We start from the raw sequence: 21,863 nt of genomic DNA, 5'->3' as shown, positions 1-21,863 counted from the left end.
TTCCCACTCCCCTGCAAATCTAGTTTAAACCCTCTCCAATAGTATTAGCAAACCTCCCCACCAGGATTTTGGTCCCTCTTAGATTCAAGTGCAACCCGTCCGTTTTTACAGATCACACCTGCCCCAGAAGAGGTCCCAATGATCCAAAAATCTGAATCCCTGCCCCCTTCTCCAATCCCTCAGCCACGCATTTATCCTCCACCTTACTCTATTCCTATACTCACTGTCGCATGGCACAGGCAGAAATCCCGAGGTTACTACCTTTGAGGTCCTGCTTCTCAACTCCCTGTATTCTGCTTTCAGGACCTCCACCCTTTTTCTACCCATGTTATTGGTACCAATATGTACCACGGCATCTCGACATTGAACTTGCATGTCACTGACTTCTGACTTACTGCATGACACTAACACTGGCTCCATCTTGATGTTGATCTGGGATGTCATGGACGTACTGTCTGACACTGTAATACTGGTGACATCTCGACACTGGTCTGGGATGTCATTGACTATGTCTGACACTAATACTGGACACATCTCAACATTAATCTGGGATCTCACTGAATTACTCTATGACATTGTAATACTGGCTTTGTGTTGACAATGATCTCAGATGTCACTAACTTCTGACTTACTGTCTGACACCAACACTAGCTACATCTCGATATCGATCTGGTATGTCACTGACTCACTGTCTGACACTGTAACACTGGCTTTATCTTGATATTGACCTGGAATGTCATGTACTTACTGTCTGACACTGATACTGGCAACATCTTGACAATGATCTGGGATGTCATTGAGTTACTGTTTAACATGGTAATACTGGTTTCTTCTCGACATTGATTTGCAATGTCAATCACTTACTATCTTGACACTGTAGTACTGGCTACATCTTGAGATTTATCTAGGATGTCGATGAATTACTGTCTGACTCTAATACCGGCTACATCTCGACATAGATCTAGGATGCCAATGACATAGTGTCTGATGCTGTAAAACTGGCTCCATCTCAGTATTGATCCGGGATGTCACTGACTTACAGACAGACAGACATACTTTATTGATCCCAAGGGAAATTGGGTTTTGTTACAGCCGTGCCAACCAAGAATAGTGTAGAAATAAAGCAATATAAAACCATAAATAATTAAATAACTGTGTCAGACTTGCTGTCTGACACTGTAATACTGGCTCCATCTTGACACTGATCTGTGATATCATTGACTATGTCTGACACTCATTCTGGCTAAATCTGGATGTTGATCTGGGAGGTCAATGACTTACTGTCTGATACTATAATACTGGCTACATCTCAACATTGATCATAAGACCATAAGACATTGGAGCAGAATTAGGCCATTCAGCCCATCGAGTGTGCTCCGTCATTCCATCATGGCTGATCCAAGATCCTACTCAAATCCATATAACTATCTTCTCACCATATCCTTAGATGCCCTGGAGCAATCAGGAAATGATTAACTTCCTCCTTAAATATATTCATGGACTTGGCCTCCATCGCGCAGTTTGTGGTAGAGCATTCCACAGATTTACCACTCTCTGGCTAAAAAGATTCCTTATTACCTCTGTTAAAAAAGGGTCGCCTCTCATTTTTGAGGCTGTACCCTCTAGTTCTGGATATCCCCGCCATAAGAAACAACTTCTCCACATTCACCCTATCTAGTCCTTTAAACATTCCGTAGGTTTCAATGAGATCCCATGCAATCTTCTAAATTCCAGTGAGTACAGGCCCAAAGCTGCCGAACGCTCATCATATGTTAACCCCTTCATTCCCAGAATCATCCCTGTGAACCTTTTCTAGACTCTCTCCAATGACAACACATCCCTTCTGATATATGGGGCACAAATCTGTTGACAATACCCCAAGTGCAGCCTGACTAGTGTCTTATAAAGGCTCAGCATTATCTCCTTGCTTTTATATTCTGTTCCCCTTGAAGTAAATGCCAACATTGCATTTGTCTTCTTTACCACAGACTCAACCTGTAAATTAAACTTCTGGGAGATTTGCAAGAGGACCCCTAAGTCCTGCTGTTCCTCTGATGTTTCAATCTTCTTCCCATTTAGGTAATAGTCCGCACTATAATTCCTTTTACCAAAAGGCATTATCATACATTTCCCAACACTGTAGTCCATCTGCCACTTTTTTGCCCATTTTCCAATTTCTCCAAGTCCTGCTCCAATTGCATTTCTTCCTTAGCACAACCTGCCCCTCCACCGATCTTCATATCATCAGCAACCTTTGCCATTAAGCCATCAATTGCATTATCTAAATCACTGAAAGACACTGTGAAAAGCAGCAGTCCCAATACTGATCCCTAAGGAACACAACTAGTCACCGGCAGCCAACCAGAAAAGTCCCCTTTTATTCCCACTTGCTGCCTCCTGCTTGTCAGCCATTCCACGATCCATGCCAGTACCTTTCCTGTAACATCACAGGATCTTAGCTTGCTAAGCAGCCTCATGTGTGACACGATATCATTCGCCTTCTGAAGATCTAAATAAATGACATCCACTGCCTCTCCCCGTCCGCCTTGCTTGTTACTTCCTCGAAGAACTCTAACATATTTGTCAGGCAAGATTTCCCTTTACAGAAACCATGCTGACTTTGACTTATTTTGTCATTAGTCTCCAAGTACCTTGAAACCTCATCCTTAATAACAGACTTCACACATTCCCAATCCCTATAATTTTCTTTCTTTTGCCTTCTTCGCTTCTTAAAAAGTGGACAACAGACAATAGACAATAGGTGCAGAGGTAGACCATTTGGCCCTTCGAGCCTGCACCACCATTTTGAGATCATGGCTGATCAAATCCTATCAATACCTGGTTCCTGCCTTGTCCCCATATCCCTTGATTCCCCTATTCATAAGATACCTATCTAGCTCCTTCTTGAAAGCATCCAGAGAATTGGCCTCCACTGCCTTCCGAGGCAGTGCATTCCAGACCCCCACAACTCTCTGGGAGAAGAAGTTTTTCCTTAACTCTGTCCTAAATGACCTACCCCTTATTCTCAAATCATGCCCTCTGGTACTGGACTCTCCCAGCATCTGGAACATATTTCCTGCCTCTATCTTGTCCAATCCCTTAATAATCTTATATGTTGCAATCAGATCCCCTCTCAATCTCCTCAATTCCAGCGTGTACAAGCCCAGTCTCTCTAACCTCTCTGCGTAAGACAGTCCAGACATCCCAGGAATTAACCTCGTGAATCTACGCTGCACTTCCTCTACAGCCAGGATGTCCTTCCTTAACCCTGGAGACCAAAACTGTACACAATACTCCAGGTGTGGTCTCACCAGGGCTCTGTACAAATGCAAGAGGATTTCCTTGCTCTTGTACTCAATTCTCTTTGTAATAAAGGCCAACATTCCATTAGCCTTCTTCACTGCCTGCTGCATTTGCTCATTCACCTTCAGTGACTGATGAACAAGGACTCCGAGATCTCTTTGTATTACTCCCTTACCCAACTCTATACCGTTCAGATAATAATCTGCCTTCCTGTTCTTACTCCCAAAGTGGATAACCTCACACTTATTCACATTAAACGTCATCTGCCAAGTATCTGCCCACTCACCCAGCCTATCCAAGTCACCCTGAATTCTCCAAACATCCTCATCACATGTCACACTGCCACCCAGCTTAGTATCATCAGCAAATTTGCTGATGTTATTTTCTATGCCTTCATCCAAATCGTTAACGTAAATGGTAAACAGCTGTGGTCCCAATACCGAGCCCTGTGGCACCCCACTAGTCACCACCTGCCATTCCGAGAAACACCCATTCACCGCTACCCTTTGCTTTCTATCTGCCAACCAGTTTTCTATCCATGTCAATGCCTTCCCCCCAATGCCCTGAGCTTTGATTTTACCCACCAATCTTCTATGTGGGACCTTATCAAATGCCGTCTGAAAATCGAGGTACACTACATCCACTGGATCTCCCCCGTCTAACTTCCTGGTTACATCCTCGAAAAACTCCAACAGATTAGTCAAGCATGATTTACCCTTGGTAAATCCATGCTGGCTCGGCCCAATCCTATCACTGCTATCTAGATATGCCACTATTTCATCCTTAATAATGGACTCTAGCATCTTTCCCACCACCGATGTCAGGCTGACAGGTCGATAGTTCTCTGTTTTCTCCCTCCCTCCTTTCTTAAAAAGTGGGATAACATTAGCCATTCTCCAATCCTCAGGAACTGATCCTGAATCTAAGGAACATTGGAAAATGATTACCAATGCATCTGCAATTTCCAGGGCCACCTCCTTTAGTACCCTAGGGTGCAGACCATCTGGACCTGGGGATTTGTCAGCCTTCAGTCCCATCAGTCTTCTCATCACCGTTTCCTTCTGAATGTCAATCTGTTTCATTTCCTCTGTTACCCTATGTCCTTGGCCCATCCATACATCTGGGAGATTGCTTGTGTCTTCCTTAGTGAAAACAGATCTAAGTGGAGTGGCACTTGCAATCTTCCAGTCCTCCAGAAACATGCCAGAATCAAGTGATTCTTAAAAGATCATACCAATGCATCCGTTATCTCTTCAGCAACCTCTCTCAGGACTCTGGGATGTAATCCACCTGGCCCAGGTGACTTATCCACATTAAGAGCTTTGAGTTTGCCCAGCACTTTTTCCTTTGTAATAGCAATGGCACTCACTCCTGCTCCCTGACACTCACAGACATCTTGCAAACTGCTAGTGTCTTCCACAGTGAAGTACCCATTAAGTTCATCTGCCATTTCTTTGTCCCCCATTACTACCTCATCAGCATCACCTTCCAGTGGTCCAACATCAACTCTCACCTCCCTTTTACTCTTTATATAACTGAAATTTTTTTTTTGGTATCCTGCTTTATATCATTGGCTAGTCTGCCCTCATTAGTTGCCTTTTGTTGGATTTTAAAAGTTTCCCAATCATCCAACTTCCCACTCACTTTTGCTACCTTATATGCCCTTTCCTTGGCTTTTATGCAGTCCTTAACTTCCTTTGTCAACCATGATTGCCTACTCTTGCCATTTGAGAACTTCTTCCTTCATGGGACATACCTATCCTGATCTGGGATAACACAAACTCACTGTCTGACTTTGTAATACTGGCTACATTACCACATTGATCTCAGATGTCATGGACTTACTCCCTGATACCGTAATACTGACTACATCTCCACATTGATCTGGGATGTCACTGATTTACTGTCAGATAGTGTAATACTAGATACACCTCGACATTTATCTGGGATGGTGTAATGTCTTCACTGAAATACTGGCTGCATCTCTTCATTGCTCTAGGATGCCATGACTTACTGTCTGATGCTGTAATACTGGCTACATCTCGATATTCATCTGGGATGTCACTGACTCACTGTCTGACACAAACACTGGCTACAGTCAGACATTCATCTAGGATGCCACTGACTCACTGTCTGACATTGTAATACTGGCTTCATCTCAACACTGATCTGGGATGTCACTGACTCTGCAATACTGGCTACATCTCGACATTGATATCAATGACTAACCGCCCAATACTGTAACAAAAGCTACATTTTGACAGTGATCTTTGATGCCACTAACTTACTATTGAATACTGAACTACTGGCTACATCTCGATATTGATCTGGGATGTCACTGACTCACTGCCTGATACTGTAGTACTGGCTACCTCTTGGCAGTGATCTAGGATAGCACTAAGTCTGACACTGTAATAGTGGCTACGTCCTGACAGTGATCTGGCATGTCAATTACTATCTGACACTGTTACCCCGACTGAATATTGACACTGATCTCAGATATCAATGACTTATGGTCTGTTACTGTAATACTGATTACATCTCAACACTGATGTGGGCTGTCACTAACTATATCTGACACTGTAATACTGGCAACATCTTGACATTGATCTGGGTGTAACTGATTCTGTCTGACATGAACAAATAACTAGAGCTGTGGATGTGGTGTTTTCAATAAGGTATTTGACAAGATTCCCCATGCAAGGCTCATTCAGAAAGTAAGGAGACATGGGATCCAAGGAGACCTTGTTTTGTGGATCCACAATTAGCTTGCCCAGAGAAGGCAAAGTGTGGTTGTAGATGGCTCGCATTCTGCATGGAGTTTGGTGACCAGTGGTATTCCACATGGATCTGTTCTGGGACCCTTCATTTTTGTGATTTTTATAAATGACCTCATTCGGGAAGTAGAAGGGTGGGTTAGTAAGTATACTAATGACACAAATGGTAGTTTGCTTCCCGGGTGCCAGGGTCTGGGATATTTCTGATTGTGTCCATGATAACTTGAAGTGGGAAGCAGAACAGCCAGAAGGTCGTGGTACATATTGGTACCGATGACATAGGAAGAAAAAGGAAGGAGGTCCTGAAAACAGACTACAGGGAGTTAGGAAGGAAGTTGAGAAGCAGGACCTCAAAGGTAGTAATAGGAAACATACAGCATAATACAGGCCCTTTGGCCCACAATGCTGTGCCAAACATGTTCCTACCTTAGAACTACCTAGGATTTACCTACAACCCTCTATTTTTTGAAGCTCAATGTAGCCATCCAGGAGTCTCTTAAAAGATCCTATCATTTCCGCCTCCACCACCGCCACTGGCAGCCCATTCCACGCATTCACCACTCTCTGCATAAAAATCTTACCCCTGACATCTCCTCTGTACCTACCTCCAAGCACCTTAAAACTATGCCCTCTCGTGCTAGCCATTTCAGCCCTGGGGAATCGATGCCTCTCATTATCTTGTACACCTCTATCAGGTCACCTCTCATCCTTCATTGCTCCAAGGAGAAAAGGCCAAGTTCACTCAACCTATTCTCATAAGGCATGCTCCCCAATCCAGGCAACATCCTTGTACATCTCCTCTGCACCCTTTCTATTGTTTCCATGTCCTTCCTATAGTGAGGCAACCACTATAGGTCCTATGTCTCGAGATTACTGCCTGTGCCACATGACAGTGAGTATAGGAATAGAATGAGATGGATGATAAATGTGTGGCTGAAGAATAGGAGCAAGGGACAGGGATTCAGATTTCTGGATCATTGGGACCTCTTCTGGGACAGGAGTGACCTGTACAAAAAGGACAGGTTGCACTTGAATCTCAGGGGGACCAATATCCTGGCAGGAAGGTTTGCAAAGGCTATTGGGGAGAGTTTAAACTAGAATTGCTGGGGGGTGGGAACCAAACTGAAGTGACAGAGGAAAGGGAGGTTGGCTCACAAATAGAGAAAGCTTGGAGACAGTGCGAAAGGGAGGATAGGTAGGTGATAGAGAAGGTAGCACTCAGTCCAATAGTTTGAGATAGAAACATAGAAGCATAGAACATAGAAAACCTACAGCACAATACAGGCCCTTCAGCTCACAAAGTTGTGCCAAACACGTCCCTACCTTAGAAACTACTAGGCTTACCTATAGCCCTATATTTTACTAAGCTCCATGTACCTATCTAAAAGCCTCCTAAAAGACCCTATCGTATCTGCTTCCACCACTGTTGCCGGCAGCCCATTCCATGCATTCACCACTCTCTGAGTAAAAAACTTACCCCTGACATCTCCTCTGTACCTACTCCCCAAGCACCTTAAACCTGTGTCCTCTTGTGGTAACCATTTCAGCCCTGGGAAAAAACCTCTGACTATCCACATGATCAATGCTTCTCATCACCTTGTACACCTCTATCAGGTCATCTCTCATCCTCCTTCGCACCAAGGAGAAAAGGCTAAGCTCACTCAACCTATTCTCATAAGGCATGCTCCCCAATCCAGGCAACATGCTTGTAAATCTCCTCTGCACCCTTTCTATGGCTTCCACGTCCTTCCTGTAGTGAGGCGACCAGAACTGAGCACAGTACTCTGAGTGGGGTCTGACCAGGGTCCTATATTGCTGCAACATTATCTCTCGGCTCCTAAATTCATTTCCACGATTGATGAAAACCAATACACCATATGCCTTCTTAACCATAGAGTCAACCTGTGCAGCTGCTTTGAGAGTCCTATGGACTTGGACCCCAAGATCCCTCTGATCCTCCACACTGCCAAGAGTTTTACCATTAATAATATATTCTGCCATCATATTTGACCTGCCAAAATGAATCACTTCACACTTATCTGGGTTGAACTCAGATCTGTCACGTATCAGCCCAGTTTTGCATCCTATCAATGTCCCGCTATAACCTCTGACAGCCCTCCACACTATCCACAAGACCTCCAACCTTAGTGTCATCAGCAAATTTACTAACCCATCCCTCCACTTCCCCATCCAGGTCATTTATAAAAATCACAAAGAGTAAAGGTCCCAGAACAGATCCCTGAGGCACTCCACTGGTGTCTGACCTCCATGCAGAATATGACCTGTCTACAACCACTCTTTGCCTTCTGTGGGCAAGCCAGTTCTGGATCCACAGAGCAATGTCCCCTTGAATCCCATGCCTCCTTACTTTCTCAATAAGCCTTGCATGCGGTACCTTATCAAATGCCTTGCTGTAATCCATATTCACTACATCTACTGCTCTTCCTTTATCAATGTGTTTATTTTTTTATTAGTTTTTTAATGCATTTTCTACATTGCTACAGATAGAAAAAAAAAACCCAAATCAAAATGAAGAAAATTAATACAGTGCAAAAATAAACATACAATAATAATATAATACAAAAAAGATAATTGAGAAAGCACCCAAATTGAAGACATGTAAAATTAGTATCCTCATCAATGTGTTTAGTCACATCCTCAAAAAAGATACAATCAGGCTTGTAAGGCATGACCTGCCCTTTACAAAGCCATGCTGACTACTCCTAATCATATTATACCTCTCCAAATGTTCACATATCCTGCCTCTCGGGATCTTCTCCATCAACTTACCAACCACTGAGATAAGACTCACTGGTCTATAATTTCTTGGGATATCTCTACTCCCTTTCTTGAATAAAGGAACAACATCGCAACCTTCCAATCCTTGGAAACCTCTCCTGTCCCCATTGATGATGCAAAGATGTGTCTATTTTAATGCAAGGAGTATTATGAATAAAGTGGATGAGCTTAGAGCGTAGATCAGCACTTGGAGCTATAATGTTGTGACCATACAGAGACTTGAACGAATGGTGCAAGGGCAGGAATGGCTACTTCAAGTGCCAGGCTTTAGATGGTTCAGAAAAGACAGGTGGGAGGCAAAAGAGGTGGGGGCATGGCACTGTTGATCAGAGATAGTGTCATGGCTGCAGGAAAGCAGGAAGTCATGAAGGGGTTGTCTACGGAGTCTCTGTGGGTGGAAGTTAGGAATAGGAATGGGTCAATAACTCTACTGGGTGTTTTTTATAGACCACCCAATAGTAACAGGGACATCAAGGAGCAGATAGGGAGACAGATTCTGGAAAGGAGTAATAATAACAGGGTTAGAAACATTGAAGTCATACAGCACAATACAGGCCCTTCGGCTCACAATGCTGTGCCGAACATGTCCCTATCTAGACTTTACCCATGGCCCTCTATTTTTCTAAGCTCCACATAGTCATCCAGGAGTCTCTTAACAGACCCTATCATATCCGACTGTACCAACGCCGTCAGCAGCCTAGTCCAGACACTCGCCACTCTCTGAGTAAAAAACTTACTCCTAACATCTCCTCTGTACCTACTTGCAAGCACCTTAAAACTATGCCCTCTCGTGCTAGCCATTTCAGGCCCGGGGAAAAGTCTCTGACTATCCACACGATCAATGCCTCTCATTATCTTGTACACCTCTATCATGTCACCTCTTATCCTCCATCACTCTAAGGAGAAACGGCTGAGTTCACTCAACCTATTCTCATGAGGCATGCTCCCCAATCCAGGCAACATCCTTGTTGTTGTGGTGGGAGATTTTAATATCCCAAATATTGATTGGCATCTCCTTAGAGTGAGGGGTTTAGATGGGCTGGAGGGTGTTAGGTGTGTTCAGGAAGGTTTCTTGACACAATATGTAGATAAGCCTACAAGAGGAGAGGCTGTACTTGATCTGCTATTGGGAAATGAACCTGGTCAGGTGTCAGGTCTCTCAGTGGAAGAGCATTTTGGAGATAGTGATCACAATTCTATCTCTTTTACCATAGCACTGGAGAGGGACAGGAGCAGATAGGTTAGGGAAATTGGAGTAAGGGAAAATATGAGGCTATCAGGTAGGAACTTGGAAGAATAAAGTGGAAACAGATGTTCTCAGGGAAATGTATGACAGAAATGTGGCAAATGTTCAGGGAATATTTGCGTGGGGTTCTGTGTAGATACGCTTCAATGAGACAGGGAAGGATGGTAGAGTATAGGAACCGTGATGTACAAAGGCTGTTGTAAATCTAGTCAAGAAGAAGAGCTTACGAAAGGTTCAAAAAACTAGGTAATGATAGAGGTCTAGAAGATTATAAGGCTAGCAGGAAGAAGCTTAAGAATGAAATTAGGAGAGCCAGAAGGGTCCATGAGACAGCCTTGGGCGACAGGGTCAAGGAAAACCCCAAGGCATTCTATAAGTATGTGAAGAGCAAGAGGATAAGATGTGAGAGAATAGGACCAATCAAGTGTGACAGTGGAAATGTGTGTATGGAACCGGAGGAGATGGCAGGGGTACTTCATGAATACTTTGATTCAGTATTCAGTACGGAAAAGGATCTTGGTGATTGTAGAGATGATTTGCAGCAGACTGAAAAGCTTGAGCATGTAGATATTAAGGAAGAGGATGTGCTGGAGCTTTTGGAAAGCATCAAGTTTGATAAGTCACCAGGACCGGATGGGATGTACCCCAGGGTACTGTGGGAAGTGAGGAAGGAGATTGCTGAGCCTCTGGCAATGATCTTTGCATCATCAATGAGAACAGGAGAGAGATTCCGGAGGATTGGAGGGTTGCGGATGTTGTTCCCTTATTCAAGAAAGGGTGTAGGGATAGCCCAGGAAATTACAGACCAGTGAGTCTATAATTTCAGTGGTTGGTAAGTTGATGGAGAAAATCCTGAGAGGCAGGATTTACGAACATTTGGAGAGGCATAATATGATTAGGAATAGTCAGCATGGCTTTGTAAAGGGTAGGTCATGCCTTAAGAGCCTTATTGAATTTTTTGAGGATGTGACTAAACACATTGATGAAGGTCGAGTCATAGATGTAGTGTATATGGATTTTAGCAAGGGATTTGATAAGGTACCCCATGCAAGGCTTATTGAGAAAGTAAGGGGCCATTGCTTTGTAGATCCAGAACTGCCTTGCACACAGAAGGCAAAGAGTGGTTGTAGATGGGTCATACTCTGCATGGAGGCCGGTAACCAGTGGTGTGCACCAGGGATCTGTACTGGGACCCCTACTCTACATGGTTTTTATAAATGACCTGGATGAGCAAGTGGAGGAATGTGTTTGCAAACTTGCTGATGACACAAAGTTTGGGGGTGTGGTGGATAGTGTGGAGGGCTGTCAGAGGTTACAGCCGGACATCGATAGGATGTAAAACTGGGCTGAGAAGTGGCTTTTTCTCCTTGGAGCAACGGAGGATGAGAGGTGACCTAATAGAGGTGTACAAGATAATGAGAGACATTGATCATGTGGATAGTCAGATGGTTTTCCCTGGTTTGAAATGTCTGGTACGAGAGGGCATAGTTTTAAGGTGCTTGGAAGTAGGTACAGAGGAGTTGTTAGGAGTAAGTTTTTTTACGCAGAGAGTGGTGAGTGCGTGGAATGGGCTGCTGGCGGCGATGGTGGAGGTGAATATGATAGGGTCTTTTAAGAGACTCCGGGATGGATACATGGAACTTAGAAAAATAGAGGGCTGTAGGTAAGTCTAGGTAGTTCTAAGCAAGGACATGTTCGGCACACCTTTGTGGGCTGAAGAGCCTGTATTGTGCTGTAGGTTTTCTATGTTTGTAAAAGTGGGGTGTGTTGCAGATAGTCTGTCAAGTTGTCAAAGGTTATAGCAGGCCATCGATAGGATGCAGAACTGGATTGAGAAGTGGCAGATGGACTTCAACCTAGATGTGTGAAGTGGTTCATTTTGGTAGGTCAAATATGATGGCAGAATATAATATTAATGGTAAGACTCTTGGGAATGTGGAGGATCAGAGAGATCTCATGGTATGCATTCATAAGGATACTCAAAGCTGCTGTGTAGGTTGACAATGTTGTTAAGCATGCCTTATGAAAATAGGTTGAGTGAACTTGGTCTTTTCTCTGTGGAGCGGCGGAAGATGAGAGGTATTGATCATGTGGATTGCCAAAGACTTTTTCCCAGGGCTGAAATAGCTAACCCAAGGGGGCATAGTTTTAAGGTGCTTCGAAGTTGGTACAAAGGGGATGTCAGAAATAAGTTTTTCACACAGAGAATGCTGGGTGTGTGGAATGCATTGCCAGTGATGGTGGTGGAGGTGGATACAATAGAGTCTTTTAAGAGACTCTTATAAATACATGGAAAAATAGAGGTTTATATAGTAGGGTAACTCTACGCAGCTTCTACATTAGGTTACATGGTCGGCACAACATTGTGGGTGAAGGGCCTGTAATGTGCTGTAGATTTCTATGTTCTAATACTGGCTACATCTCTATATTGTGCTGGGATGTCACTGACCATATCTGACACTCATACTAGCTACAACTCAACACTGATCTGGGAAACATACACAAAATGCAGGAAGAGCTAGGCAGCCTCTATGGAAAAACTTACTGTTGGCGTTTTGGGCCAAAACCCTTCGGCAGGACTCATCTGTGATGTCACTATGTCTGACACTGTAATACTGGTAACATCTCCTCATTCATCCAAGATGTCACTGACTTACTGTCTGACACTCATACTGACTAAATCTTGACATTGATCCGGATGTCACTGACTATGTCCGAAACTGTAACACTGGCTACATCTCGATATTGATCTGGGATGTCACTGACTTACTGTCTGACACTGTAATACTGCCTGCATTGACACTGATCTTGGATGTCACTAATTTGCTGTCTGACACTAATATTGTCTGATATGGTAATACTGGATGCATCTCATCATTGATCTGGAATGTCATTGACTTACTGTCTGATACGGTAATACTCGCTACATGCTGCTGAGCCGCTCCCGATGCAATGGAATCTGGCCAGAACCGCTGCACTGGCCGACTCTGTGTCTTGATCTTCTTAGCCTTCGGTGGAGTGTCAGGATTACTGGCATCAAGCATAGGTTGTAATATCCGCCTTCGAGCATTGATGAACCTGTGGCCAAACACAGGGAGTTCAGCAAGGAATGGGTGCTTGAAGCTGAAGGTCTCATGCAAAACTCATTCCTTATTGGTACCAGTGATCCTTGACTCCTATGTATTTCTGATACTAGACTATCAAGAAAGCCTCAAGGCTATCAGAACCCATCAATGATTTCCCTCAATCCTTGGACTGGACAACAAAGAGCAGCCTCAAAGTCATCAGAACCCTTCAATGCCATCATCCTTCTATCTTTGCCTCCTAAATGTTTCAGAGACTGAATCACCAAGTACAGCCTCAAGGCCTTCTCTGTATCAATGCCTTCACTGTAAAATGTTCCACATTCACTGGAAGGATAAGCAAATGACCATAAAACTATAAGACAAAGGAGCAGAATTAGGTCATTTTATTTATCAAGTGTGCTCTCCCATTTCATTAGGGCTGATTTTTATACCTCCCAATCCATTCTCTTGTCTTCTCCCCTAACCAAAAGGCCATAAGACACAGGAAGAGAGTTATGCCATTCAGCTCACAGAATCTGCTCCACCATGCCATCATGGCTAAACCTGGAAGCCACTCAACCCCATACACCCGCCTTCTCACCATATCCTATCATGCCCTGACTGATCAGGAAACTATCAATTTCCGCCTTAAATATACCCATGGACTTGGCCTCCACTGCAGTCTGTGGCAGAGCATTTCATAGATTCACTACTCTTCGGCTAAAAAAAAATCCTACTTACCTCTGTTCTAAAAGGTCACCTGTGCCCTCTAGTTCTGGATACGGCCACCATAAGAAACATCGTCTCCACATCCACCCTATCTAGTCCTTTCAACATTCGGTAGGTTTTAATAAGATCCCCTGCATTCTTCTAAATTCCAGTCAATACAGGCCCAAAGCTGCTAAATGCTCGTTAACCCCTTCATTCCCAGAATCATCCTCATGAACATCCTCTGGACTCCCTCCAATGACAACACATCATAACTGAGATATGGGGCACAAAACTATTGACAATACTCCAAGTGTGGCCTAAACCGAGTTTTATAGAGCTGCATCATTACCTCGCAACTCTTAAACTCAGTCCCTCGACTTATGAAAGCTAACACCCCATAAGCTTTCTTAACTACCCTATCTACCTGTGAGGCAACTTTCAGGGATCTGTGAACATGTACCCCCAGATCCCTCTTCTCCTCCACACTACCAAATATCCTGCCATTTACTTTGTAGTCTGCCTTGGAGTTTGTCCTTCCAAAGTGTACCAACTCACACTTCTCCGGGTTGAACTCCATCTGCTACTTCTTAGCCCAATTCTGCATCCTATCAATGTCTCTCTGCAATCTTCGACAATCCTCTACACTATCCACAACACCATCAACCTTTGTGTTGTCTGTACACCCACATCCAGGTCGTTAATAAAAATCACAAAAAAGTAGGAGTCCCAGAACCGATTCTTGTGGGACACCACTAGTCACAACCCTCCAATCTGAATATACTCCCTCCACCATGACCCTCTGCTTTCTGCAGGCAAGCCAATTCTGAATCCACCTGGCTAAACTTCCCTGGATCCCATGCCTTCTGACTTTCTGAATAAGCCTACCGTGTGGAACCTTATCAAATGCATTACTAAAATCCATGTAGATCACATCCACTACACTACCCTCATCTATATGCCTGGTCACCTCCACAACGAACTCTAACAGGCTTCTTAGACACGATCTGCCCTTCACAAAGCCATGCTGACTGTCCCTGATCAGACCATGATTCTCTAAATGTCCATAGATCCTATCTCTAAGAATCTTTTCCAACAGCTTTCCCACCACAGACGTAAGGCTCATTGATCTATAATTACCCAGACTATCCCTACTTCCTTTTTTGAACAAGGGGACAACATCCGCCTCCCTCCAATCCTCCGGTACCATTCCCGTGGACAACGAGGACATAAAGATCCTAGCTAGAGGCTCAGCAATCTCTTCCTTCGCCTCGTGGAGCAGCCTGGGGAATATTCTGTCAGGCCCCGGGGTCTTATCCGTCCTAATGTATCTTAACAACTCCAACACCTCCTCTACCTTAATATCAACATGCTCCAGAACTTCAACCTCATTCATTGTCCTCACCGTCATCAAGTTCCCTCTCATTGGTGAATACCAAAGAGAAGCATTCGTTGAGGACCTTGCTCACTTCCACAGTCTCCAGGCACATCTTCCCACATTTATCTTTAATCAGTCCTACCTTCACTCCAGTCATCCTTTTGTTCTTCACATAATTTAAGAATGCCTTGGGGTTTTCCTTTACCCTACTCGCCAAGGCCTTCTCATGCCCCCTTCCTGCTCTCCTCAGCCTCTTCTTAAGCTCCTTTCTTGCTACCCTATATTCCTCAATAGCCCCATCTGATCTTTGCTTCCTAAACATCCTGTATGCTGCTTTCTTCCACCTGACTAGATTTTCCACCTCACTTGTAACCCATGGTTCCTTCACCCTACCATTCTTTATTTTCCTCACCAGGACAAATTTATCCCTAACATCCTGCAAGATATCCCTAAACATCAACCACATAGTACATTTCCCTGCAAAAACATCATCCCAATTCACACCCGCAAGTTCTAGCCTTATAGCCTCATAGTTTGCCCCTTTCCCAATTAAAAAAATTCCTATCCTATCTGATCCTATCCTTTTCCATGATAATGCTAAAGGCCAGGGAGTGGTGGTCACTGTCCTCCAGATGCTCACCCACTGGCAGATCTGTGACCTGACCCGGTTTATTACCTAATACTAGATCTAGTATGGCATTCCCCCTAGTCGGCCTGTCAACATACTGTGATAGGAATCCGTCTGGACACACTTGACAAACTCTGCCCCATCTAAACCCTTGGAACTAAACAAGTGCCAATCAATATTAGGGAAGTTAAAGTCACCCATGATAACAACCCTGTTATTTTTGCACCGTTCCAAAATCTGCCTCCCAATCTGCTCCTTGGTATCTCTGCTGCTACCAGGGGGCCTATAGAATACTCCCAATAGAGTAACTGCTCCCTTCCTGTTCCTGACTTCCACCCATACTGACTCAAAAGAGGATCCTGCTACATTACCCACCCTTTCTTTAGCTCTAATAGTATCCCTGACCAGTAATGCCACCCCTCCTCCCCTCCCCCCTATCCCTTTTAAAACACTGAAATCCAGGAATATTGAGAATCCATTCCTGCCCTGGTGTCAGCCAAGTCTCTGTAATGGCCACTACATCATAATTCTATGTATGTATTCCAAGCTCTCAGTTCATCACCTTTGTCCCTGATGCTTCTTGCATTGAAGTACACGCACTTTAGCCCTTCTACCTTACTACCTTTACACCCTTTATTCTGCTTCTCTTTCCTCAAAGCCTCTTTATTCCTAGGTTGAGTCTGTGATAAAGAAGGCAAATGCATTTCTGTCATTCATTTCAAGGTGAATTGAATATAAAAACAAGGGGTTAATGCTGAAGCTTTATAAGATATTAGTCAGGCCACACTTGGAGTATTGTCAACAGTTTTGACCATAAGCCAATAAGATATTGGAGGAGAATTAGGCCATTTGGCTCAACAAGTTTGCTCCGCCATTTAATCATGGCTTATCCTTTTCTCTCCTCCTCAGCCTTCTCCCCGTAATCTTTGATGCTGTGTCAAATCAAGAATCTATCAAGCTCTGCCTTAAATACACCCAAAGACCTGGCCTTCACAGCTGCCTGTGGTACCAAATTCCACAAATTCACCACCATTTGGATAGACAGGGACTGATCAGGGACAGTCAACATGGCATGGTGCGTGATACCTGCCCTCTCATCATATCCCTTGAATCAGGAATCTATCAACTTCTGCTTTGAATATACCCAAAGAATTGGCCTGTGGCAGAGCATTCCACAAGTTCACCACCCTCTGGCTAAAGAAATTTCTCCATATCTCTGTCTTAAATGTTCACCCCTCCATCCTCAGGCTGAGTCCTCTTAACCTGGACTCCCCCACCATAGAAAACATCCTTTCCACATCTACTCTATCTAGGCCTTTCAAAATTCCAAAGGTTTAATGAGATCTTCCCTCTTTCAAAATTCCAGTGAGTACAGATGCAGAGCTATCAAACATTCCTCGCATGATCACCCTTTCACTCCCAGAATTATCCTTGTGAACCTCCTCTGAATCCTCTGCAATGTAAGCACATCCTTTCTTTGATGAGGAGCCCAAAACTGTTCACAATACTTAAGGTAAGGCCTCACTAGTGCCTTATAAAGTCTCAACATTACATCCCTGCTTTTGTATTCCAGACCTCTTGAAATGAATGCTAACATTGCATTTGCCTTCCTCACCACCGACTCTAAGTCCAAGTCAACCTTTAATTTTTGGGTTTTCTGCACATTTACTACCAAAGTGAATGACCATGCATTTTCCAACATTATATTTCATTTGCCACTTTATTGCCCATTCTTCTCATCTGTCTAGGTCCTTCTGCAGCCTAACTATTTCTTCAACACTACCTGCCTCTCAACCAATCTTCGTAGCATCTACAAACCTGGCAACAAAGCCATCATCTGAATCATTGATTATTCAGCATAAAAAGGAACAGTCCCAATACCAACCCCTGTGGAACACCACCAGCAGCCAACCAGATAAGGATCCTTTTATTCCTTCACTGCCTCCTACCAATCAGACAATGCTTTAACCATGTTAGTAACTTCCCTGTAATACCATGCGCTCTTAACTTGGTAAGCAGCCTCATGTGTGGCACCTTGTCATAGGCCTTCTGAAAGTCCAAATATACAACATCCTCTGCATCCCCTTTATCTATCCTACTTGTAATCTCCTCAAAGAATTCCAACAGGTTCGTCAGACAAGGTTTTCCCTGAAGGAAACCTTGCTGACTTTGTCCTATCTTGTCCTATGTCACCAAGTACTCCATAACCTCATCCTTAACAATTGACTCCAACATCTTCCCAACCACTGAGGTCAGGCTAACTGGTTTATCATTTCCTTTCTGCTGCCTTCCTCCTTCCTTAAAGAGTGGAGTGACATTTGCAATTTTCCAATCCTCTGGCACCATGACAGAGTCCAATGATTTTTGAAAGATCATTACTAATGCCTCCACAATCTCAACTGCTATCTCTTTCAGAGCCTTAGGGTGCAGTTCATCTGGTCTTATGTACCCTTAGGTCTCTCAGCTTTTTGAGCATCTTCTCCCTTATAATAGGAACTGTGCTCACTGCTCTTCTCTCACACACTTCAACATTTGACACACTATGCTACTGTCTTCCACAGTGAAGACTGATGCAAAATACTCATTTAGTTCATCTGCCATCTCCTTGGTCCCCATTATTTAGTTCTCCAGTATCATTTTCTAGCAGTCTTATATCTACTCTCATATCTCGATTTTTTTTTACATACTTGAAAAAGTTTTTACTATCTACTTCGATACTGTTTGCTAGCTTGCTTTCATATTTCATCTTTTCTCTCCTAATGATTCTTTTAGTTGCTCTATGTAGGTTTTTAAAAGCTTCCCAAACCTCTAAATTCCCATTAATTCTTGCTTTGTTGTATGCCCTCTCTTTTGCTTTTACATTAGCTTTAATTTCCTTGTCAGCCATGGTTGTACTATTTTGACATTTAAGTATTTCTTTGTTTTTGGAATACATCTATCCTGCACCTTCCTCATTTTACCCAGAAACTCACGCCATTGCTGTTCTGTTGACAACCCTGCCAGCAGCTCCTTCCAATTTACTTTGGCCAACTCCTCTCTCATACCACTGTAATTTTCCCTTACTCCACTGAAATACTGCTACATCAGACTTTACTTTCTCTCTATCAAATTTCAAGCTGAACTCAAATCATATTGTGATCACTGGTTCCTACGGTTCTTTTGCCTTAAGCTTCCTAATCACCTCCGATTTGTTACATGACACCCAAATCCAGTATAGCTGATCCCCTAGTAGGCTCCAGGACAACTTGCTCTAAAAAGCCATGTCATAGGCATTTAACAAACTCATTCTCTTGAGATCCATTATCAACCTGATTTTCCCACTCGACTTGCATGTTGAAATCTCTCATGACTATCATAACATTGCCCCTTTGACTTGCCTTTTCTATTTCCTGTTGTAACTTGTTGTCCACATCCCAGCTGCTGTTGGGAGCCTTTATATAATTGCCATTAGGGTCCTTATACCTTTGCAGTTTCTTAAGTCAACTCACAAGGCTTCAGCATCTTCCAATCCTGTGTCACATCTTTCTAAAGATTTGATGCCATTCTTTACCAGCAGAGCCATGCCACCCCCTCTGCCTACTTTCCTATCCCTCCAATATACCGTGTAACCTTAGACATTTAATTCCCAACTACAACCATCCTTCAGCCACGATTCAATGATGGCCACAACATCATACCTGACAATCTGTAATACAGCAATAAGATCATCCACCTTGTTTCTTAGTAAACACAAAGTGCACTGCAGATGCTGTGGTCAAATCAAGACGTACAAAAAAGCTGGATGAACTCAGCAGGTCGGGCAGCATCCGTTGAAAGGAGCAGTCAACGTTTCGGGTTGAGACCCTTCGTCAGGACTAAAGAAGGAGGGTAGGGGCCCTATAAAGAAGGTGGCGGGAGGGTGGAAAACCAATCAGAGGAAAGATCAAGGTGTGGGGGAGGGGAAGCAGGGAGGGGATAGGCAGGAGAGGTGAAGAAGGAATCTAAGGGGAAAGCATTATGGTAGTAGAAGAAGGCAGAGTCATGAGAGGTGATAGGCAGCTAGAAGAGGAGACAGAGTGAAGGTGGGATGGGGGAAGGGAGAGGGAGGGAATTACCGGAAGTTGGAGAATTCGATGTTCATACCAAGGGGCTGGAGACTACCCAGAAGGTAGATGAGATGTTGTTCCTCCAACCGAAGTTTGGCCTCATCATGGCAGTAGAGGAGGCCATGTATGGACATATCCGAATGGGAATGTGAAGGAGAGTTGAAGTGAGTGGCAACCGGGAGCTCCGTCTGCCACAACAGACAGGATCTCCCGGTTGCCACTCACTTCAACTCTCCTTCACATTCCCATTTGGATATGTCCATACATGGCCTCCTCTACTGCCATGATGAGGCCAAACTTCGGTTGAAGGAACAACATCTCATCTATCGTCTGGGTAGTCTCCAGCCCCTTGGTATGACCATCGAATTCTCCAACTTCCAGTAATTCCCTCCCTCTCCCTTCCCCCATCCACTGCCTATCACCTCTCATGACTCTGCCTTCTTCTACTACCCATATGTGGCGACCCACTTTCTGCGCAGGCGAACTGGCTCACAAATAGCCTGCACGCAGGGAGAGACTTTGGTAATGCACCTCTGATGCCATTTCTGCCCGGAGAGGGCGGGAACTAAGGATAAAAAGCCAGCGCCACGAAGTTTTAATAAACTAGTCTCGAAACGACTTACCGACTGCGTGTCGTTGTTTCTAGCTCTGTATGTAGTACATTGCTACACATAGTGCTTTCCCCTTAGATTCCTTCTTCACCTCTCCTGCCTATCCCTTCCCTGCTTCCCCTCCCCCACCCCTTGATCTTTCCTCTGATTGGTTTTCCACCCTCCCCCCACCTTCTTTATAGGGCCCCTGCCCCCTCCTGCTTTAGTCCTGATGAAGGGTCTCGACCCGAAACAGTGACTGCTCCTTTCAACGGATGCTGCCCGACCTGCTGACCTTATTTCTTATGTTCCATACACTGAGATATAACTCCTTGAGTACTATATTTTAGCCTCCTTATCTCAGATAGGAGGTATTGTCATTGGAGAGAGTCCAGAGAAAGTTCACAATAATGAAGGGGGTTAACATATGATGAGTGTTTGGCAACTTTGAGCCTGTACTCATTGGAAGTTAGAAGAATGCATGGGGATCCCATTGAAACCTTCTGAATGTTGAACAAACTAGATAAGATGGATGTGGAGCAGATGTTTCCTCTGGTAGGGGTATTCAGAGCTAGAGGGCACAGCTTCAAAACTGAAGAACGACCTTTTAGAACCGAAGTAAGGGGGACTTCTTTAGCCAAAGAGTAGTGAATCTGTGGAATACTCTGCCTCAGACTACTGTGGAGGCCAAGTCTGTGGGTATATTCAAAGTGAAGTTGATAGATTCGTGATTGGTTGGGGCATCAAGGAATATGGTAAGAAGGCAGGTGGAATGGAGTTGAATGGGATCCAAGGTCAGCCATGATGAAATGGCGGAGCAGACTCGAAGGGCTGAAGGGCCTCATTCTGCTCTTAAATCCTGAAACGTTGGTTGTTCATTTCTCCACACTGATTCTGCCTGATTTACTGAGTTGCTTCAGATTAATTGGGATGCTGCGTACGATAGCGTTTCGATTAGAACGTAGAACAGTATGGCACAGAACATGCTTTTCAGCCCACTATGTTGTTTCAACTTTTCAACCTACTTCAAGATCAATCTAATGCTTCGCTCCAACATAGCCCTCCATTTTTATTTCATCCATATGTCTATCTAAGAGTCTCTAAGATCCTCCTAATGCATCCTTCTCTATCACCACCACTGGCAGTGCATTCCACAAATTTACCACTCTTTTTGTAAAAAATCTACTTCGGACATCTGCCGCTTCACTTTCCTTCAATCACCTTAAAAATATGCCCCCTTTTCTGTCCAGGAGAAAAGTACTGACTGGCCATTCTATCTCTAGA

The 21,863-nt window shown here is 44.0% G+C and overlaps 1 protein-coding gene across 5 annotated transcripts in view; it reads right to left on the bottom strand.

Annotated features, from left to right (window-relative positions):
* The window catches only part of pknox1.1 (pbx/knotted 1 homeobox 1.1), a 228,454-nt gene that overhangs the window by 8,358 nt on the left and 198,233 nt on the right, over positions 1 to 21,863 (bottom strand). For 4 of the 5 annotated variants that reach the window (XM_073044728.1, XM_073044729.1, XM_073044730.1 and 1 more), the window contains one exon: positions 13,028 to 13,203. The exons of the other annotated variant lie outside the window; for it this stretch is intronic. In XM_073044728.1, the coding sequence (XP_072900829.1) occupies positions 13,028 to 13,203 (176 nt within the window). The remainder of the gene's footprint in view (positions 1 to 13,027; positions 13,204 to 21,863) is intronic. 5 annotated transcript variants of the gene reach the window in all.

The sequence above is a fragment of the Hemitrygon akajei genome, chromosome 5, assembly GCF_048418815.1.
Source record: "Hemitrygon akajei chromosome 5, sHemAka1.3, whole genome shotgun sequence".
Taxonomy (NCBI): domain Eukaryota; kingdom Metazoa; phylum Chordata; class Chondrichthyes; order Myliobatiformes; family Dasyatidae; genus Hemitrygon; species Hemitrygon akajei.
The sequence above is the reverse complement of the archived record's forward strand: the minus strand, read 5'-3'. Positions and strand labels throughout refer to the sequence as shown.